Source organism: Benincasa hispida, unplaced genomic scaffold, assembly GCF_009727055.1.
Source record: "Benincasa hispida cultivar B227 unplaced genomic scaffold, ASM972705v1 Contig704, whole genome shotgun sequence".
NCBI classification, from domain to species: domain Eukaryota; kingdom Viridiplantae; phylum Streptophyta; class Magnoliopsida; order Cucurbitales; family Cucurbitaceae; genus Benincasa; species Benincasa hispida.
In genome coordinates, this window is record NW_024065049.1 from 106,275 (window position 1) to 124,391 (window position 18,117).

The window sequence follows — 18,117 nt, forward strand, 5'->3', positions numbered from 1 at the left end:
TAGGCCTCAAGGGCCAACAGAAGCGGAGAACACTAGGCCAAAGAACATGCAATTTCGTAAAATGCATGGAACCATTAATCGTGAATGTGTGCACGTGGAGGAATACTTGACCTATGGACGAGCGACACGTGTTGGTTCGATTTCGGTTGAAAAGGAAAAAATTATTAAAGTAAAATAAAATTAAAAATTGATATATATATATATATATATATTTATTTATTAAAAAATAATCACACACGCACCGCACCCGTCCGACCGGACGGCGCACGTGTCGGATGTCTACTGTATCCACATTGATCTATTTCCTCACTCCATCTAAAATATGGGTACCCCTTGGGGCCCAAACTTAAAGTTCAAGATGGGAGTATATGAAAGAGAGTTCACTTCCCAACCTAAGCAAGGTGGGATTCTCAAAAACAATTTTTCCTTTTTAAAAACCCAAATTTTCACCAACAATAATAGATTGTACAGAATCGTGCATTGATAAGTAGAAACTTCGTAGTATAATGGACATTATTGATTTTGTAGTTTGTATAGTTACACTTTCTCATTGCAATCATCAATTACATATCTATACACAACAAACTTACTCATCTTTTTCCTTTTTACAACCTGTAAACTGTAATCTAGTTCATTTTTGCTTCCACTGTCCCTTTTGTCATCATGTTAACAAACTCGTCGTAGTTAATTTTTCCATCCTGAAAGAGATTAAAAAAAAAAAGGGTTTAAATCTTTCAAGTTGCTAAACTATCAGAGATGTTGCAATCATATTTCAGCTGTAAAAATCAGAGGAAAGAGTAGTACTCCATCGATATCAACATCGTTGATAATTTCATTTATGGTCTCTTCATCTCCCATGTCATACTGAGTCATGGCTTGTTTGAGTTCATCTCTTGTGATAAATCTGAAAATTCAACAACAAAGTATCAGTAGCATTTTATCAATCAAACAGCTTCCCAATGCAAGAGTTTATAGAATACTGCATTCTGCATTACGAACCCGCTTCGATCGATGTCAAAGAACTGGAAGGCCTTGTATATGTTCTCTTCTTTCTCGAGCCTATGTCGATGCATTGTTGCAGTAATAAACTCGCCATAATCAATTGTCCCATTTCTATCGACATCAGCCTGGCCAAAGTAGAGAAGTAACATTTTCATGTATAAGCTAAAAGGCATTGCAATTTCTGAACATACTCAACCAGTTGGGAAAGTAAAAGAGGGGATAAGGGAGATTTTTCGCCTCTTACCGCATCCATTAGTTGTTTTATTTCGTGTTCGGAAAGCCTTGAACCGAGCCTGGACAGACCTTTTTTCAGCTCATCAAATGTGATGGTACCACTTCTATCAGTGTCTATGTTCTTGAACATTTGATTTAGACCCTTTAATTCTTCTTCTGAAAGGTTTTCTGCCATTACCTACAAACAAACATTCAGCAGAGTTTTAGATCAGTCAAGTGAAATTCACTCATTCTTAAGTTGTATTTGTATGAGTCATATTTACGTTTTTTACGTTTTGATCCTAGAGACACCTATGATCTATAATCTGAATTATATTATCTAAAAGTAAACTATTCTCCCTTTGTCCATGGACGTAGCTAATACACTTTGAGTGAACCATGTAAATCTCTATATCAATTATCTATTGCTTACACTTTTCTGTTTATTTTTATTTGTCGATTTCATGACACTACATAGGAAGCTAAAAAATTGGGGGAATGTAAATTATGCGAAATACCTTGAGAGCAAGTTGCTTAAACTTGTTCATTGCTCTGAACTGTTTCATCCTAATGAGCACAGCGCTATCAATGGGCTTGGTAGAGGCCTCACCCTCAATCTTCAACCAAGGATGTTCTGATCAATCAATGGGAGACGTAGAATGGAAAAAGTTGGTGGAATGAGAATATTTTTATGTTATCATCATGTATATTGAAATTAACTTCGAATATTAATCAAATGGGGTGGGTCCATGAATTTTGGAAACAATGGGAATGACATTCTATCACTAAGAACAGGTTCAACTTTTGTAATAAACACAAATATTGAAAATGAAAAGAGTGATTTTTGTTTTCAATCTAATCAACTAGGGAAGTAGCCTTACTTACCGAGTGCTTCAGCAGCGGTGATCCGCTTCTTTGGGTCCCTCGTCAACATTTTAGAGACAAGATCCTTGGCAGAAGGGGATATGGAAGGCCATGGAGCATCTTCCATTTTTAGGTTGCCTTTCTGGACCGCTTTTATTATCTCGTCCTCGGTCTCTGACGGAATTCAAACATCAAATCAACTCTGAACAAAGCCAAATGCATGAAGTCTAATCTTAAGAGCAGGATATTGAAGTGTGCTTAGATTAGACTTGTTAGCTCGGTTTTGTGTTTAGAATAGATGCTCAGCAGAATACAATACTTAAAGACTTTATAATACTAAAAATAAGCAGAACATTAAGCTCATAAGTGAAGTCTTCAGATTCTTCGAAGCAGAACACTCAAAAAAGAATCAACTACATTGAGTTTGCGAGCAAACAAGTCTAGTTTCAAACCAGAATACTAAAACTATTAAAGATCTTTTTCGTTTTTTAATTTTTGAAAATTAAACTTAGAAACACTACTTCGCTATGAGTTTCTTTGTTTTGTCATCTACATTTTCAAAATCTATGCTAAAAGTAGTTTTTGGCTTTAGAATTCAAGTGTAATCTTAAGAAAGACGGAGGTCATAGTAAAGAATTGTAAGACTATGTAAAGAAGTGAAGTACTTTACTTACTTCCCCAAAAGGGAGGCTCCCCACACAAGATAATGTAGAGAATAACCCCAGCGCTCCACACATCAATTTCCTTCCCATAATTTCGCTGCAAAACCTCAGGGGCAATATAATATGCACTTCCAACTATGTCTCTGTATACTTTGCCTGAGAAATTTCATTCAAATAGAAACTGTCAAGAACCCTGAGGAATCCCCATACTCAGCAGCCCAAAAACAAACCTAATATGATTAATGGGAACAAAAAGTTTTAAATCTTATTTTGGTCTTACCTACCTTAATAAATTCTTCCGTGATATCTCGTGATCATTTTATTTTATATTTTTTAAGTGCAACAAGATATTGGATAAAAGAATTTGAATTCTTTGGTTGAGGTCATATACCTTAATCAACTAATTATATTTAAATTGATCAATATACTGTAACATCCATAGTTAGGAAAATAACAGGAACGTTAGTAGAATATTAGTATGGTTATTAGAAGAGACATATTAGTAATTAGATAATAAGGTTGTTAAGGCCTTTAGTGGGAGTGAGTCAAGAGGAGGGTAATGAAGAATTTTGTAGTGATTTCCTGTGGAAAATATTGAGAGAAAGTAGCCCTCTTGAAGACTATGGAATATTGTAGTATCTTCGGTATTGCAATATAAATTTATCTTTTTTTTTTTTAAATTCATTATTTAGAATTTTTATTACTAGTATACTATTATTTAAATTATGTAAATCTAAGCATAGCTCAATAAATAAGGTAACAATGCATAACTTTATATATCACATAACCTCAATTAAAAGATAAAAAGGCTCAAATTTTCATTCTCATATGTTATTAATTTTTAAAATGTAATGGAACATTTATGAAAGTTTAGGAATAAAAAAAAAAAAAAAAGTCCCACTTTTTAAATTAAAAAAAAAATGAAATATTTAAGGCAAGAAATAGGCTTAAATTTTCGAAAACTAAAAGTAAGTCAAATCCCAAATGGTTACCAACGATGTTAGTGTAAATTTAAAAAAGTAAATAACACATTTAAATCAACCATCAATCTAAAAACTTAAGCTAAACAAAAAAAACTTAAGTTAATTGGTAGAAGTAAATGTTATGAAGCTAAATGAAGTGGTTGACTTGGTTGACCAGTCGTTTTCTTGGTTGATTTGGTCAACGGTGATTTTCAACGTTCCCCATACGGCTTGCTTAATACAGACATTCCAATTCGAATGCCATTTTCAAGAGCTCTCAGTTCAAGTTCATACATAAAACATACACAGTGCTTCAAAACAATTTTCAGTTAACAATCAAAAGAAATGCACAAGAGAATTGGGAGTGGAAACTGACGAACCTTCTTCAATGAAAACAGAGAGTCCAAAATCGGTAGCCTTAATCGGCGAATCGTCGTCTTCATTGACCATCAGGAAGTTCTCAGGCTTCAAATCTCTGTGCATAACCCCCATGAAATGACAAGCATGAACCACGTTCAAAATCTGCTTACAAATCGACGCCGCTTCTCGTTCCGAGTAACTCTTCTTCTTAATAATCCGATCGAAAAGCTCTCCGCCAGAACACAGCTCCATAATCAGATGCAAATTCCTCTTATCCTCATACGCCCCTTTAAACTCCACGACATTGGGTTGCCCAGTCAAATGCTGCAAAATCAAAATCTCCCTTCTCACATCTTCAATATCCTTCGGATTCACCATTTTTCTCCTGGAAATCGTCTTGCAAGCGTATTTAAGACCAGTGGCTTTCTCGGTACAGAGATAAGTAATACCGAACTGACCTCGACCCAGCTCCTTGTGGAGTTCGTAGAGTGTGGTTATGTTGATGTAAGGACGGCCGGTGAGTGGGCCAATCTGCGACCGCGGAACGGACTTGTAAGAGGGAATCGGTTGCGGCTTTGGCGGTGGTTTTGGGTTTGGGTTTGGTGGGTCTTGAGAATGAGGCTTGATTTGCGGAGATGGGTCTGAGGCATAGGAGAAGGAGTCGATTGGAATGTCGCGGGTTCTGGTGAAGCAGAGACCCATGGCGGAAAAAGGAGAAAGAAATGGAGAACCCCTTTTTCTTTTCCTTCTTGTTCTTGTTGTTCTGAAATGGGATTTTATGAAAGGAGATGCGAAGGGAGGAAGAAGATGATTGTTACCCTTTTTGTTGTTCTACTTTATTCTGTGCTTTGCTTTGGCAAATGGGTTGGTATTCAGCATCATTCGCTTCCACTTTTTTGTTGTATTGCCAAAAACAGAGAAAAATGGGTACTACGAAATTACAGAGAAAAAGAAAGAGAAGAAGGAATCGGTTTCTTTTGAAGAATAGAAACCAAATTCAGGAAGCTTTCTAATAGCTGTCTGTTTATTGTGTTTATGCGTTTTCTCTGTATCACTGCTCCCCTTCCTTTGTAGTTTCAACTTTCTTTGCAAGTTTTCACAAATTCTCCCCCGAATCACATGGGTTTTTTCTTTTTTTTTTTTTCCTCTCTCTTTGATCAAAAATTTTGTAATGCAATAAAATTAAAAGCTATCTATCTCGGAGTCAGAAATCGATTCTCACACAGTCAAATAATAGTAATAATGAAGTTGTTACAATCTGATTACTATTTGACAAATATTGCATACATCTGAAAGTTATTTACAAATTCTTACGAAAATTGTTATTATAGCTCTAGGTTATTCTAGATGGATTATAATAATGTGTCTGGATATAGATTATTATACTTTTGATTATAATAATATATGTTTGAAATATAAATTATTTTAGCTTTAAGAGGAAATATTAAACCTGGTGATAAATAATAAAACAATAATGAACATGAAATAGTAAAAAGTGTAGTAAATTGTAAATACGGTAACAAATGAGAGTTCTAAAATAATGTTGATTGTAGTTAATTGAAGATTACAAAGTAGTATGTATTATAGCAAGAGATAAATATTATAATCTTAACATAGTCTTTGCTCCAGACGTCCCCTTGGGAGCCTTTGAGACGAGAGATAGACTTGTTTAATCCAGTTGTTAAATTTAAGAAATTGTTTAGTCATTCATCCACAATGTAAATAGTTAATAAATCGTGAAATTAATACTTGTTTATAAGAAATTGACAAAATGAGCTTGATTGTCATAAAGTTTGCACCAATTTTTCTTTTTTTTTTTTTTTTTTTTTTTTTAAAAAAAAAAAAAACAACTCCCCAACCGGCTAGGCCAAACAACTTCAATTCCCCAATGCCTACTCTTTGACCAAAGACACATTAAACATTAGGCTAAATTATAACAAATATTCGTGAACTTTATCCTTTATTTTAAAAATACTTCTATACTTTCAAAAGTTGCAATATTACTCTTGAACTTTCATAAATGTTTCAAAACTACAATTGGAATAGAATTTCTTTAGAATTTCAAACAAAAAATTCATACTTAGAATGATGTGAAGATGACTTAAGCCGATGGGATTGATCTAAATTTTCTTTTTAAGTCACTGTCGCACCATTTCATATTTTAATTTTCATGCAAAATTGTAAAGAATACTACTCCAAAAGTAATTTTGAAACATTTATAAAAGTTCAGAAATATTATTCCTTCTTCCGAAAGTATGTGGATAGTTTTGGAAGAAATGACACCGTTGAAAGACATTTATAGGATAAATAAGAAGAATAATATAGTTTTAAAACAGAATTGGTAAAAGTAGATGCATGTAAAACTATTTAAAAAAGTAGACCATTTTTTTTTTTTTTTGTGTTTAATAGAATGCATCTCGTGTTCATCTAAAAATCAATGTCATTATAAAAAAAAAAATTAATGGATATTTGAACGTAGGTTAAAACTTAACGATTCTCTTCTTGTTTAAAATAATTTTCTTATAAATCCTTGATATTAAATAGAAGTTTGCAATTGTGGCAAGCTCTCTATTTTTCATTCACTAATGAGGTCGATATGTTTTTTTTTTCTCCAAAGAAAACTCTAATTTGTTAACGTATAATTTTGAACTTCAAAACTATTTTATGTTTCTTTGTGTAACAGAAGTTACAAATATAAAAAGACCTAATTAATATATCAAAAAAAATTTATAATTTTTCTATAGTAAAAAAACTATACTGACACTCTTATAATATAAAAAGTTATAATTTTGTTAATATATCAAGCCATTTCTAAGTTTTATTTATTATTATGATAGATAAAATCAATTTTTTATACTAAAATATCAATAGTTAAATTATAATTTAAATACTAAAATATTTAAAATTGTAACTTTAGAAAAAAAAATAATATAACATTCAAATCAACTAAAATACAATTAATATACCATGTTTTATAAATAGAAAATCTTAAATTATAACATTTATAAAAAAACAAAACTGAAACAATTATTATCTTAATTTTTTAAATATTTTTAACTATTATTTTATTAAATTAAAATCATATTATTACTTTATCTATTAATTATACATTTATGTGATAACACTAGTTTTATAAGTGAAAATATATATGCTATCTAGCCTATCTTTGTGATCAGATGTTATGTGTTATGTGTTTTAGTTTCAATTTTCAATTTAAGAGCACAATTGATTTTTTATTTATCTTAAATGTAATAAATTGAGATGTCATTAAGATGACGTGACAATTAATTGACTGAAAAACCTTATTCAACCGTGCCCATATAATTTCTCTATAAAAAATGTATAGAACTTCTTGATAGATTAATTATAGTCTTCTATATTTGTAACTTTTTTATTAAAGATAATTTCTGAAAATATATATTTTTAGTAACAAATTTTAAAATAAAACAATAGTTAATTACCATTCTTATTTTTTAAAAAGAAAAGAAATAATTAAATATATGGTGTCACTATTCTAAACTCATATTTCGTATGAACAGTTACGTTTAACACTCCAATCAATATTTTTGTTAATTTTCAAATTGAGTTCGTCTCTTGAAGAGATGCATTTTTCTAGAAGATAGAAAAAATGTTCTATTTTTTTTAAATAGTTTCACATGCACCTGTTTTTACTTTTTTTTTTTTTTTTTTTTTTTTTTTTTTAAATGAAAACTCTATTATTCTTATTTATTCGGTATTTTATAATTTAACCTAAAAATTATAAGGTATAGTTTAAAAAAGACTTTTTTTAGTATCATATATCCGCGGTCACTGTAGCAAACATCAGTGTTTAACATTTCCTCAATTATTTTGTTTTGTGAAGTTAAATGTTGGAATGTATTTAGAGTGAGAATTAATTAGGGTGAGTTTTGCTTAAGAGGTTGAATATTTAAATTATTATACAAATATATCAGTTTCAATAGCAATGCAAACACTCACTTCTTTTTCACACCGAATCAACTAATTAAATTATATATTTGACTAAAAAATTAGATATTTAAATCTCTTATACGCCACAAGTTATTGAACTAAAAAAAAGTTATATTTTGAAATTTCGTGTATAAATTTGAAATATAAATGTTAGATCACAAGTTTAGTATCGGAATTTTTATAATTATGCTTTAGATACTTTCAATTTCGTGTTACTTTTTATTTTTAAATTGTGATTATTTCATCACTTATCATTTATGATTCTCGTTTATTTTTTATTAATGTGAGATGAAATTATTTACCATTAAGATGATAATAGATATTTTATGATTAATGGTGTTTGTGGGTTGGGTTGAAACACTTTTTAGACCCAACCCATGATTTGATTTGTAAATTTCTTTAACCCAAGTAATTCTTATTAAATAATGAATCAAACACGAAACTTTTTAGGTTGGATTGGAATGGTTTGGGTTACTCGAACCTTTATTTTTTTTTCTAAAAAAGATAAAGTATTAAATGTAAAAAAATTATTTAATTAATTTCATATATAATTAAGATTAGCAAATTAATTCCAAATTATACTATGAATTTTTTCTTTCTTAAACTTCTAAAAGAATTATTTCTAGAAATTGTTGAAGAATAAATTATAAAAAAAAAAAATCACAAATTTTTTAAAAGGTATTATAAAAATACATTTTAAAATTAATAATAAGTTTGGGTTGATTTGGAATATTTTAGGTAGACAACCAATCAAACTCATAATATTTCATTTAGTTTAATCCAATTAATCCGAATAAGTTGATAATCTAATCTAAACCGTGTAAATTAGACTGAGTTGTTTGAGTTTTCATGTCATCGAAATTTGTGAATACCTCATAAAATGTTTTAATAACCCATAAAATTTTTCATTTAGTATCTGAATTTTTATACTTGTGTTTTAGAAACTTTCAATTTCGTGTTACTTGTTATTTGTAAATTGTGATTATTTCATCACTATCATTTATGATTCTCAGTTAACGTGAGATCAAATTATTTATCTTTAAGATGATAATAGATATTTTATCGATTAAGGGTGTTTGTGTGTTGAATTGAAATACTTTTTAGACCCAATCCAATAGTTGGATTTGTAAGTTTCTTCAACTCAAAGAACTCTTATTAAATAATGATCCAACCCAACCATAAAAACTTTTTAGGTTGGTTTGGGTTACTCGAGTCTTTATTTATTTTTTTTCTAAAAGAGGTAAAATATTATATGTAAAAAATTTATTTAATTAATTTCATATATAATTAAGATTAGCAACGTAATTCCTATGAATTTTTTCTTTCTAGAGCTTCTAAAAAGAATTATTTCTAGAAGTTGTTAAAGAATAAATTTACAAAAAAAGTCACAAATTTTTTAGAAGGTAATATAAAAATACATTTTAAAATTACTAATAAGTTTGGGTTGGTTTGGAATATTTTAGGTAAACCTATAAACCAACCCAGCTGATAAAATTTTCATTTAGTTTAACCTAATTCAACTAGAATGAGTTGATAATTTGACCTAAACTGTGTAGGTTAGGCGGGGTTGATTTTGTTTTCATATCATCAAATTTTTTGAACACCTCTATTATCTATTTAATTGTGTCGAAATAGACGCTCTTAGTACATTTAGTTGTTAATCATAACACATCAATCAATATTTGGTCAATCATTGTATGAGTAACATTAACGGTAATAATTAAATAAAACATAGTCATGAAAGAAATAGCATGAGAATTTAGAAGACTAAGGGTGTGTTTGAGTAAGAAGTTGATTATTATAATCCACCTAGATTATTATAATTGTGTTATAATAGTTTGTATTTGGGGTGTTGATTATTTTAGTTTGGGTTATAATAATTTGTGTTTAAGGTGTAAATTATTTCAGTTTGAGGAGGAAATATTAAATACTGTAGCAAATAATAAAAAAAATTATGAATGTAAAATAGTAAAATCTATAGCAAATAGTAAATACTGTAGTAAATTGAGATTTTGAAATATAGTGGATGATAGGTAATTGGAGACTACAAAATAGTATGCACTATAGTAAGAGGTGATTATTATAGTTTTAGCATGCATAGTTCTCTCAAATGCCCTAAAAGAATCAAATATACAATTTAAGTAATCGATAACTTAGGTCCCATTTGGTAACCGGTTTTTTGGTTTTTTGTTTTTGTTTTTTAAAATTAATTCTATTTAATCCACATTTCTGATAACCAGTTGCATTTTTATTAAGTATAATGGTTAAATTCTTAGTCAAATTCAAAAAACAAAAACAATTTTTTGAAAATACTTTTTTTAGTTTTCAAAATTTGGTTTGGTTTTTTAAACCATTGATGAAAAGTAGATAATAAATAAAGAAATTTGGTGATGAAGCCTTAATTAAAAAAAAGAAATAAAATGGTTACGACCTTAACATGTAAGAAATAACACTCTTGTCGTGTTTTTTTTCCTCTCTTTTAAGTGAGCACGCGTAATTTGGTAGCAATTGGCAAACATAGAGTTTGCAATAACAACTTTAATATTCTTGCCATTTCGTAGACGCAAAAAAGAGAAAAACTAAAGATGAAAATTAAATACTACTTTAGTTTTGTTAATTTGAAGAGGGAAAAAAAAAGAAAAGAAATAAACAATGAAAATGAAACGTAACTAATTGGTTGATAAGAAAGTGATGTCAAGGCACCTTTGCTCTTAAGGTCATAAGAAATTATTCTAGGATGCCAGCAAATATACACCATTGAACATATGAGAGAAATATAAGAATTAAAATTTATAAATTTCTTTGTTGAAAAAGAAAATATGAGTAAAAAACTCAAAAGAGACGACTTGGATAGCAAATATTGTTTTATGGATATGACTATTAAATGTTTAGGATAATTAATGTTTATGTTTGGATTTGCAGGATAATTAATGTCTGAAAGTTTAATAAATATGTTTGATTTACTAATTTTGTATATAGAAACTAAAACTAAATAATTATTTAATCAAATGTAAGAGAACAAGTAATGTAGTTCCTTAGAAAAAATTAAAACAAAAACAAAAACAAGCAATGTAGTCGTAATTAAATTTAATTATTTAATATATTGTTATATCGATTAATTATTTAAACACTTAAAATATCAATAAATGAATATTTTTAAATAACATTATTTTAAATAATTTTATTTAATTTCATGATCTCCTGTCATCCTTTCTTAGCTTTCTCCTTCTTGTTGTTCTAACTCGTCAATTAATTTGTATGACCATCGATGAATTTTGTTTTATTGATTTTTCTTATTCTAATTGAGTTTTGACGACTTGCTTTAATGCTGTAAGGAACTATAACTGTATCGAATAAAAAGTTTAAAGATTTTATTTGATCTTCTGACTTAATTTTATCTTCAATTTGAATCGTCTGAACTACTTCAATATCTCTTTTTTAGTTCCTGTCCATCCATGTAGTTTTTTTGGATCCATACAACTTTTGTTCTTCCATTTCTTTTAATAAGGAGCTTTGAATATTAGAAGAAAAGGGCACCAGCTACCCTTTTCTGGATTTATGACGAAAGGAAGAAAACTCCGTCTATACCATAGCTTGAGATGAAAATCAGAAGACAACGAGCGTGGTTTACGAAACGCGGGGGGGGGTGGTGGAAGGGGTGTGGTTGGATTTAAAAAGTGTTAGTAGGACTCAACACTTGAAATTTAGATGTTAAATAGAAAGCATTAACAAGTATTGGTAACCCAGTTCGATGATAAACTACCTACATCTAGAGGGTCGTGTGCCCGTGAAAGATAGTCCACTAATAATGATGAGATAAGCAATGTATAATATACTATTTATCTGTAATACACCGATTACTACATTGGCTCACATAGAGCTCAACTCCCAGATCACTTAGGCTTCCCCTAGATGTGAGACTCTCTCTCAAATGTACTTAAGCTCCCCCTAAACTTGATATTAGTGATGAGACTCCTTCTACGAATATATCTTCCCTTCAAGTTAGTGAACTCCCTTCACTGATGAATCTTAAGATTCCCCTAAGATGGAGAACTCCCTTCTTCGAAACTAAAGATCCTCTTAAGATGGAGAACTCCCTTCTTCAAAACTGAATCTTAGGCTCCTCCTAAGACTGAGAATCCTTTCTTTGGCAGCTAGGACTTAAACTCCTTCTAAGCTGTGATAATCTTCAAAGTATTGTAATCAATGGATGAAGAACTTGCACAATGGAATAATGAACAACAAGTAAGTATACAATGTAGAACAATTTGGTTAAAGTACAAAAATCATCTTACTCTAAAAAACCAAATCGGCATAATAATAACTCCTCTCATTTTAAAATCATACCAAGACATCTCCTTTTATAGAAAAATACAGAAAAGGAAACATCTCCCATATAGGAGAAAATAAGTTGCGCTGCAATAAAGGAAAATGTCGAACAATATCAATCTGCCAAAATTTTTCAGATTAGGAAAAAATATTCTGATGTCTAAACTCGATGTTAAGACTTTTGATATAACAACTGCAAAAACCAAGACATTGGAAAAATATAAAGCCAATAAAAAAGAATTTTTTTCCCCTTTAGCTTATATTTTTAAGGCAGAATAAAAAACTAATAAAAGTTAGTGTTGAAGGAGAAATTTTGGACCAATCACAAATTGCCACGTCATTTACTAAAATAATGACGAAATTTCAAATCGTCAAATTTGGGACCAATTAGGAGTTGATATGTGTCCCAAAACCAACTAATTGGGCCCAAGGGCTAGACCCATAGACCAACCAAGTCCAAGCCCACAAAGCCCACCTGGGAACTCAATAAATAGAGAAGTTTTCTTTATTTGTAGAGGTCAGCAATTCTACATTCCAGAGAGTTCAGAGAGAATTCACCAACAACCAGAAAACTCCTAGACTTCTGAAGCTGCACAGTTCCTTAAAGACATAAAGACTCTTCTAAGACTTTGACTTCAAAATTGTCAAGCGCTTCGCTTCTTCAAGTTAAACGCATGCATCCAACTGAGAGAGAATCAGGGGATCAAGTGTTAGAAATCAAATCACAACGCATCAAATAGTTCAACTCCACGAACCAAGTTTCTCTAAAAACCTCATGCGAACAAATTGGCATGCCCAGTAGGATATCTCTACCTCTCATCTCTCTCTCATCATCTAAGTCAACAAATCAACAAATGGCACCAAATAAAGTTACATACAAAGCTATTGCTGCAAATGACTCCTACATGGGACTTGTCACTCACAGTCACTCAAAGAAGATTTTGCATGAGTAAGAAAAAGGCTCTGTCACCACGGAGAAAATTTAGGAACCGTTGATGGAATTTCTTAAAGGTGGGATCGCTATTAGAGAAAATCCCTTGTTTGAAAACTCTACTCCTGAATCTGATCGATCAGAGAAAGAATCACACTTTAATATAGTGTCGTTAGGATGGTTGATGTAACGGTTGAGTCGGCCATGGCAGAGATGGAAAGGAAGATAAATTTTCTAATGAAAACTATAGAGGAGCAAGATTAGAAATCGTTGTCTTAAGAGAATAGATGCAGGCTCGTGAAGCTGCCGAGTCGGGTCAAACTTTTACTGTTAAAGCCAATAACAAAGGGAAGACCGTGTTGTAGGAAAACCAATCGCTACAATCAACTTCTATTGCCTTCTTGTCAGTCCAACAACTACAGGATATGATCATCAACTCCATCAGAGCTCAGTATGGAGGCTTGTCTCAGACTTCTTTTATGTACTCCAACGTATTGTTTATAACAGCCAAATCGCAATCTCTCCGGTTCTGTGGCTTCAGTAGCTCATCATCAATCTCTTTGAGTTTAGTAGACAGATATTGTAGAACACAACTACCAAAAGGAGAATCTATGAACCCCTGACTCAGTCCATCAACATACCTATTGTAGAGGGAGCAACAAGGTCAAACACATGAAAGTTGTGGAGAAACATTAGGTGGATAGTGAAGAACCCCTAAGGTCCATTGCGAAAGTGGGATCGATCCCATGTTTTCACATAATTGAAAATTTACAGTACATAAACTATGCATAAAAATAAACATTACAATATGCATCTTTTAAAAAAAGAAAAAAAAAAAAAGAGAAAGGGTTGGATCAAACTTACCCTTGAAGAAACCAATTTCTTCACGAAATCCGTCCTCGAACAGTCACGATCCAAAAATGGCCACCACCATAAGTGAGACCTCCGTATTCTCTTTTGGGATAAGAATTTCTCATAAGTGTGTGAGCTCTAATTTCTTTTAGGAAGAGGGGAAAAAAAGAGAGGAAAAGAAGAAAAAAAAACTTTATGTGTATCTAGTGGGAGAGAAAAAACAGATATCAACGTTCAATTGCATAAAAGATTGGAGAGAGAAGAAGATCATTCCCTGGTAACCCTCACTTCCATGTCTGATGAAAGAAAATTAAGGGGAGGGAGTAATTTTGAAATTTAAAATTAAATTAATAAATTTAATTTAATTAAGAAATAATATATAACTATATGTTATATCAAATATAACACCTAACCTATAGTTTATATTGTATCAAATATAATATAACCTATAGTTTTATTCTCTTACGTATATGATATTTAATATAAATCACATTTATACTAAATTTAATTATGTGAATCTCATTCATATAATTAATATTTGAATCATATTTAAATATTTATTTCCTCTCAATTAAACTTTATACTGTTATGTATCAAATACATTATATTAATTATATCATATATAATTAAGTTAAATTAATTATATCACATATAACTAATTCCCTCAATTAATTTGAACAATTCAAATTAATTCTTAATAATCTCAGTTGAGCTATAGAGGGGACCTTATGAATGTGTAGATTGAAACTCCAATGATACTTGACTAATTAATTAAACTCTTTTAATTAAATTATTCAACATCCATTAACTATTGGCCACTCCATTAAAGACAACTAGTTGCACTCTTCACACTACCAATATATTTCTATGTCCATTGGATATAACCAACCAACAATGTAATGACTCTTCTATAACTCAACTGGGATTATTGAGAATTAATTTTTGGATTATTTTGAATTGTTCAAATTAATGGAGGGAATTAATTATATATGATATAATAATTTAAATTAATTATATGTGATATAATTAATATAATATATTTGATATATTATAATATAAAGTTCATTTTGAGAAGATCTAAATATTTAAATATGATTCAAATATTGTTGGGTTTTATGTCCTAAAACTCGCAGTTTGTAAAATGATAAACATTTTCTATTATCAATATACTTGTTATTGATCGCATAAATTGTAAGAAAGTCTAAATCCAATAAACTAAGACTCATGACTTTTGTACGAGTACTTGAACTTTATGTGGAGACATAAGAATGGATCGAGTTCGAGTAAATAGTCAAAATGATCTATGGTACATGAATGAGTTTGGGTACCTTATTTTGGTAACATCATTGGATACGGCCTACTCTGTAGTTATTACGAAGAGTTGTAAAGTACTACATACAATGTGATCATAATTCGTACATGTTATGACATGAGGAGTGGGGGCATCCTATGCAATGAGTTTGCATAAGATCAGGACCAAGAAATAAGTCACTTTTACTTTATAACGTTGTTTATTGTTTAAGACTGACTATTTCACCTAGATGACCTAGGTTACTCGATCTTAATCCTGAGCTAACTATGAACTTCTGTTTATTGGGGATTGCCTTTAGATTTGCATAGTTGAGGTTGGCTCAATAGCGCCGACTCAATAAGACTCCCATTTCAGAGATAAGACCGGATAGATAGCTGGACATCAGGGTGTAGAGACGGGATTACTCCACATACGAGTTCACGCGCTCACCGATGGAGGGAGGGATCAGGAGAGAGGTTGTTCTTTCAAGTTACTGATCCAGGTCTTTGAACAAGGGCGCGCCACCCTCGCACTGGCGAGAGTAGTTTGGTATGCCGTGATTGGATCACAAACAAGTTGTCTTCTATTAGAGTGGACAGTGAGGACTTGAGGAATAAGACGTAATCCGGGGGTAAAAACAGATCGATGACCCAACGCGTTATTACGAACAACCTGATGAAGAGTCAATTTGGCTGATGATGGATTAAATCATGTTGGACATAACTATGATCTATCAGTGAGAGGAGTGCATGCAACTATGGGCTTTAGTGGAATGACCAATTATGTAACGAATGAGAGATTAGATTTTACATCTATGGTTTTAGTCCAATTAATCTGCGGACGGTTGTGGAGCCCATGATCTGTAGGTCGCGTCGAGGTCCCCTTACTAGTCTCGTAATGGAGCTACTCTAAAAAGTTAAATAGTGTGATAAGTTAATTTGAAACGTTCAAATTAGAATTAAGGGAATTAGTAATTATATGAGATATAATTATGTTTAATTTTAGAATTAAACGAAATAAGAGAATTTATATATTTAAATATGATTTAAATATATAAAGATGGATATGTGTTAAAGTTAATTTAATATTTGATATTAAATTAATTAAGTTTCATTTAATAATTAATTAATGAAATTAATTAATTTTTCATTTTGAAAATCAAATAGATTTTTTAAATCAAAATTTGATTTTTAGATAAAATTGGAAAATTGGAAAGCAAAAACATAAAATGGAAAAATGGTTTTTTCCTTTATCCATCACCTAACTAGCTCACACATATTGCAATGTTTTGCCTTTGTCTTCTCCAAGCATGAGTTGCAACTCATGCAACTCTTCTCTTTGTATGTTGATATACAGAAGAGATTGAAGTAAAAATCGGGCATGCAATCTATAGAGTTTTTTAGAGAAAAACTGGTTTGAAGAATGGTTCTTCACAAGGTTGTTGCAGTGAGCTTTTCTCTTTCATCCCTTGATTCAAGCTTGTTTTGAGTCCCACAACTCAATCTAGAGCACCAAGAGAATAGTGGGGAATATCTTGAAGTGGTCTACAATAAGATTTGGAGAAGATTGCAGCTTGAGAAGGAGCTTTGAAGAAGTTCTACAAGAGGTATATCTTGAAACCCATTTTTTTTGTAGAAGCATGCTTTATATTATGCCAAAATTAGTGAATTTGAGTGCTTAGATGATCCTTGTGCTTCTTCTGCTATTGTTACAATCCTATAATTGGTATTAGAGCATCAAATAAGCATTCAATTTGGTTTAATTTTAATTTGGTGGGTGTTTTATATGAGAAATATAAAACTGATGCACTGATATGGTTTTCTGAGTTTTGGCTGTTTAATTCTCTTTTATTTCTCATTTAAATTTGTAATTGGCTCTTGATTGATGAGCTTTAATGTGTTCCCAAGAGTCTGTAATTTATTTGGAGTCATTAGAGTTGAAATTAAGCTGTAAATCGAAGAAATAAGTGAAGAGGCCGTGTTGCAGTTCTAGAAAATCAGCATCTGTTCTTATCGTCGCTGAGGTTCTAGTTGCAAAATGATCGTCTAGCTCCAGACGCTACATGATGTGAAGAAAAGCTAGACGATCGTATAGCAGTGGGCACTAGTCGCTGTGATGTTGAACGCTAGACGATCGTGTACATGCAGAAGCTAAATGATACGTTCAATTTGCTATACGATAGCATTAAGCGATCGTTTAGCAACGATGCGCGCTAAGCGATGCGATGAAGTGCTACGTGATAGCACTGAGCAATCGTTTAGATGTGGAGCTAAGCGATCATGTAGACATATTGCTAAACAATGCGTTGAAGTTTCTATGCGATGGAACTAAACAAATCGCTTACCTATGATGATGAACAACGCGATGATATTCTATACGATGGAGTTAAACGATCATTTAGCTACGCGGATACTAAAATGATGACATGCAGTGCTAGATGATGGTGTTAAGCGATTCGATGAAGAGCTATACAATAGCCTTGAGCGATCGCTTACTTCGATCGTTTATCTTTGATCGGGAGCTAAACGATGCGTCGAGTTGCTATACGATAGCACTATGTGATCGTTTACCTCTATGCGGGAGCTAGGCGATGCGTTGAGTTGCTATGCGATAGCACTTCACGATCGTTTACCTCTATGCGGGTGTTAGGCTATGCGATAGCACTACGCGATCGCATACGTT

The 18,117-nt window shown here is 31.3% G+C and overlaps 1 protein-coding gene across 1 annotated transcript; it reads right to left on the reverse strand.

Annotated features, from left to right (window-relative positions):
• Positions 1–469: 469 nt before the first annotated feature.
• Positions 470–5,123, reverse strand: LOC120069955 (calcium-dependent protein kinase 29). The gene is made up of 8 exons (XM_039021800.1): positions 4,084–5,123; positions 2,754–2,897; positions 2,101–2,253; positions 1,734–1,849; positions 1,247–1,414; positions 1,000–1,127; positions 805–904; positions 470–698 (listed from the first exon to the last, which is right to left on the reverse strand). Exons 1-8 carry the CDS (start codon positions 4,763–4,765, stop codon positions 627–629), a joined length of 1,563 nt encoding a protein of 520 aa, XP_038877728.1. The 5' UTR covers positions 4,766–5,123; the 3' UTR covers positions 470–626.
• Positions 5,124–18,117: the final 12,994 nt, after the last annotated feature.

What these genes read in the sequence shown, in the direction of transcription:
- LOC120069955 (XM_039021800.1), bottom strand. Translation starts at nt 4,765, where the DNA reads ATGGGTCTCTGCTTCACCAGAACCCGCGACATTCCAATCGACTCCTTC. An exon ending in TTTGACATCGATCGAAGCGG is followed by an intron (nt 905 to 999) that starts GTTCGTAATGCA and finishes TTGAATTTTCAG; the next exon opens with ATTTATCACAAGAGATGAAC. An exon ending in ACGATGTTGATATCGATGGA is followed by an intron (nt 699 to 804) that starts GTACTACTCTTT and finishes AATCTCTTTCAG; the next exon opens with GATGGAAAAATTAACTACGA.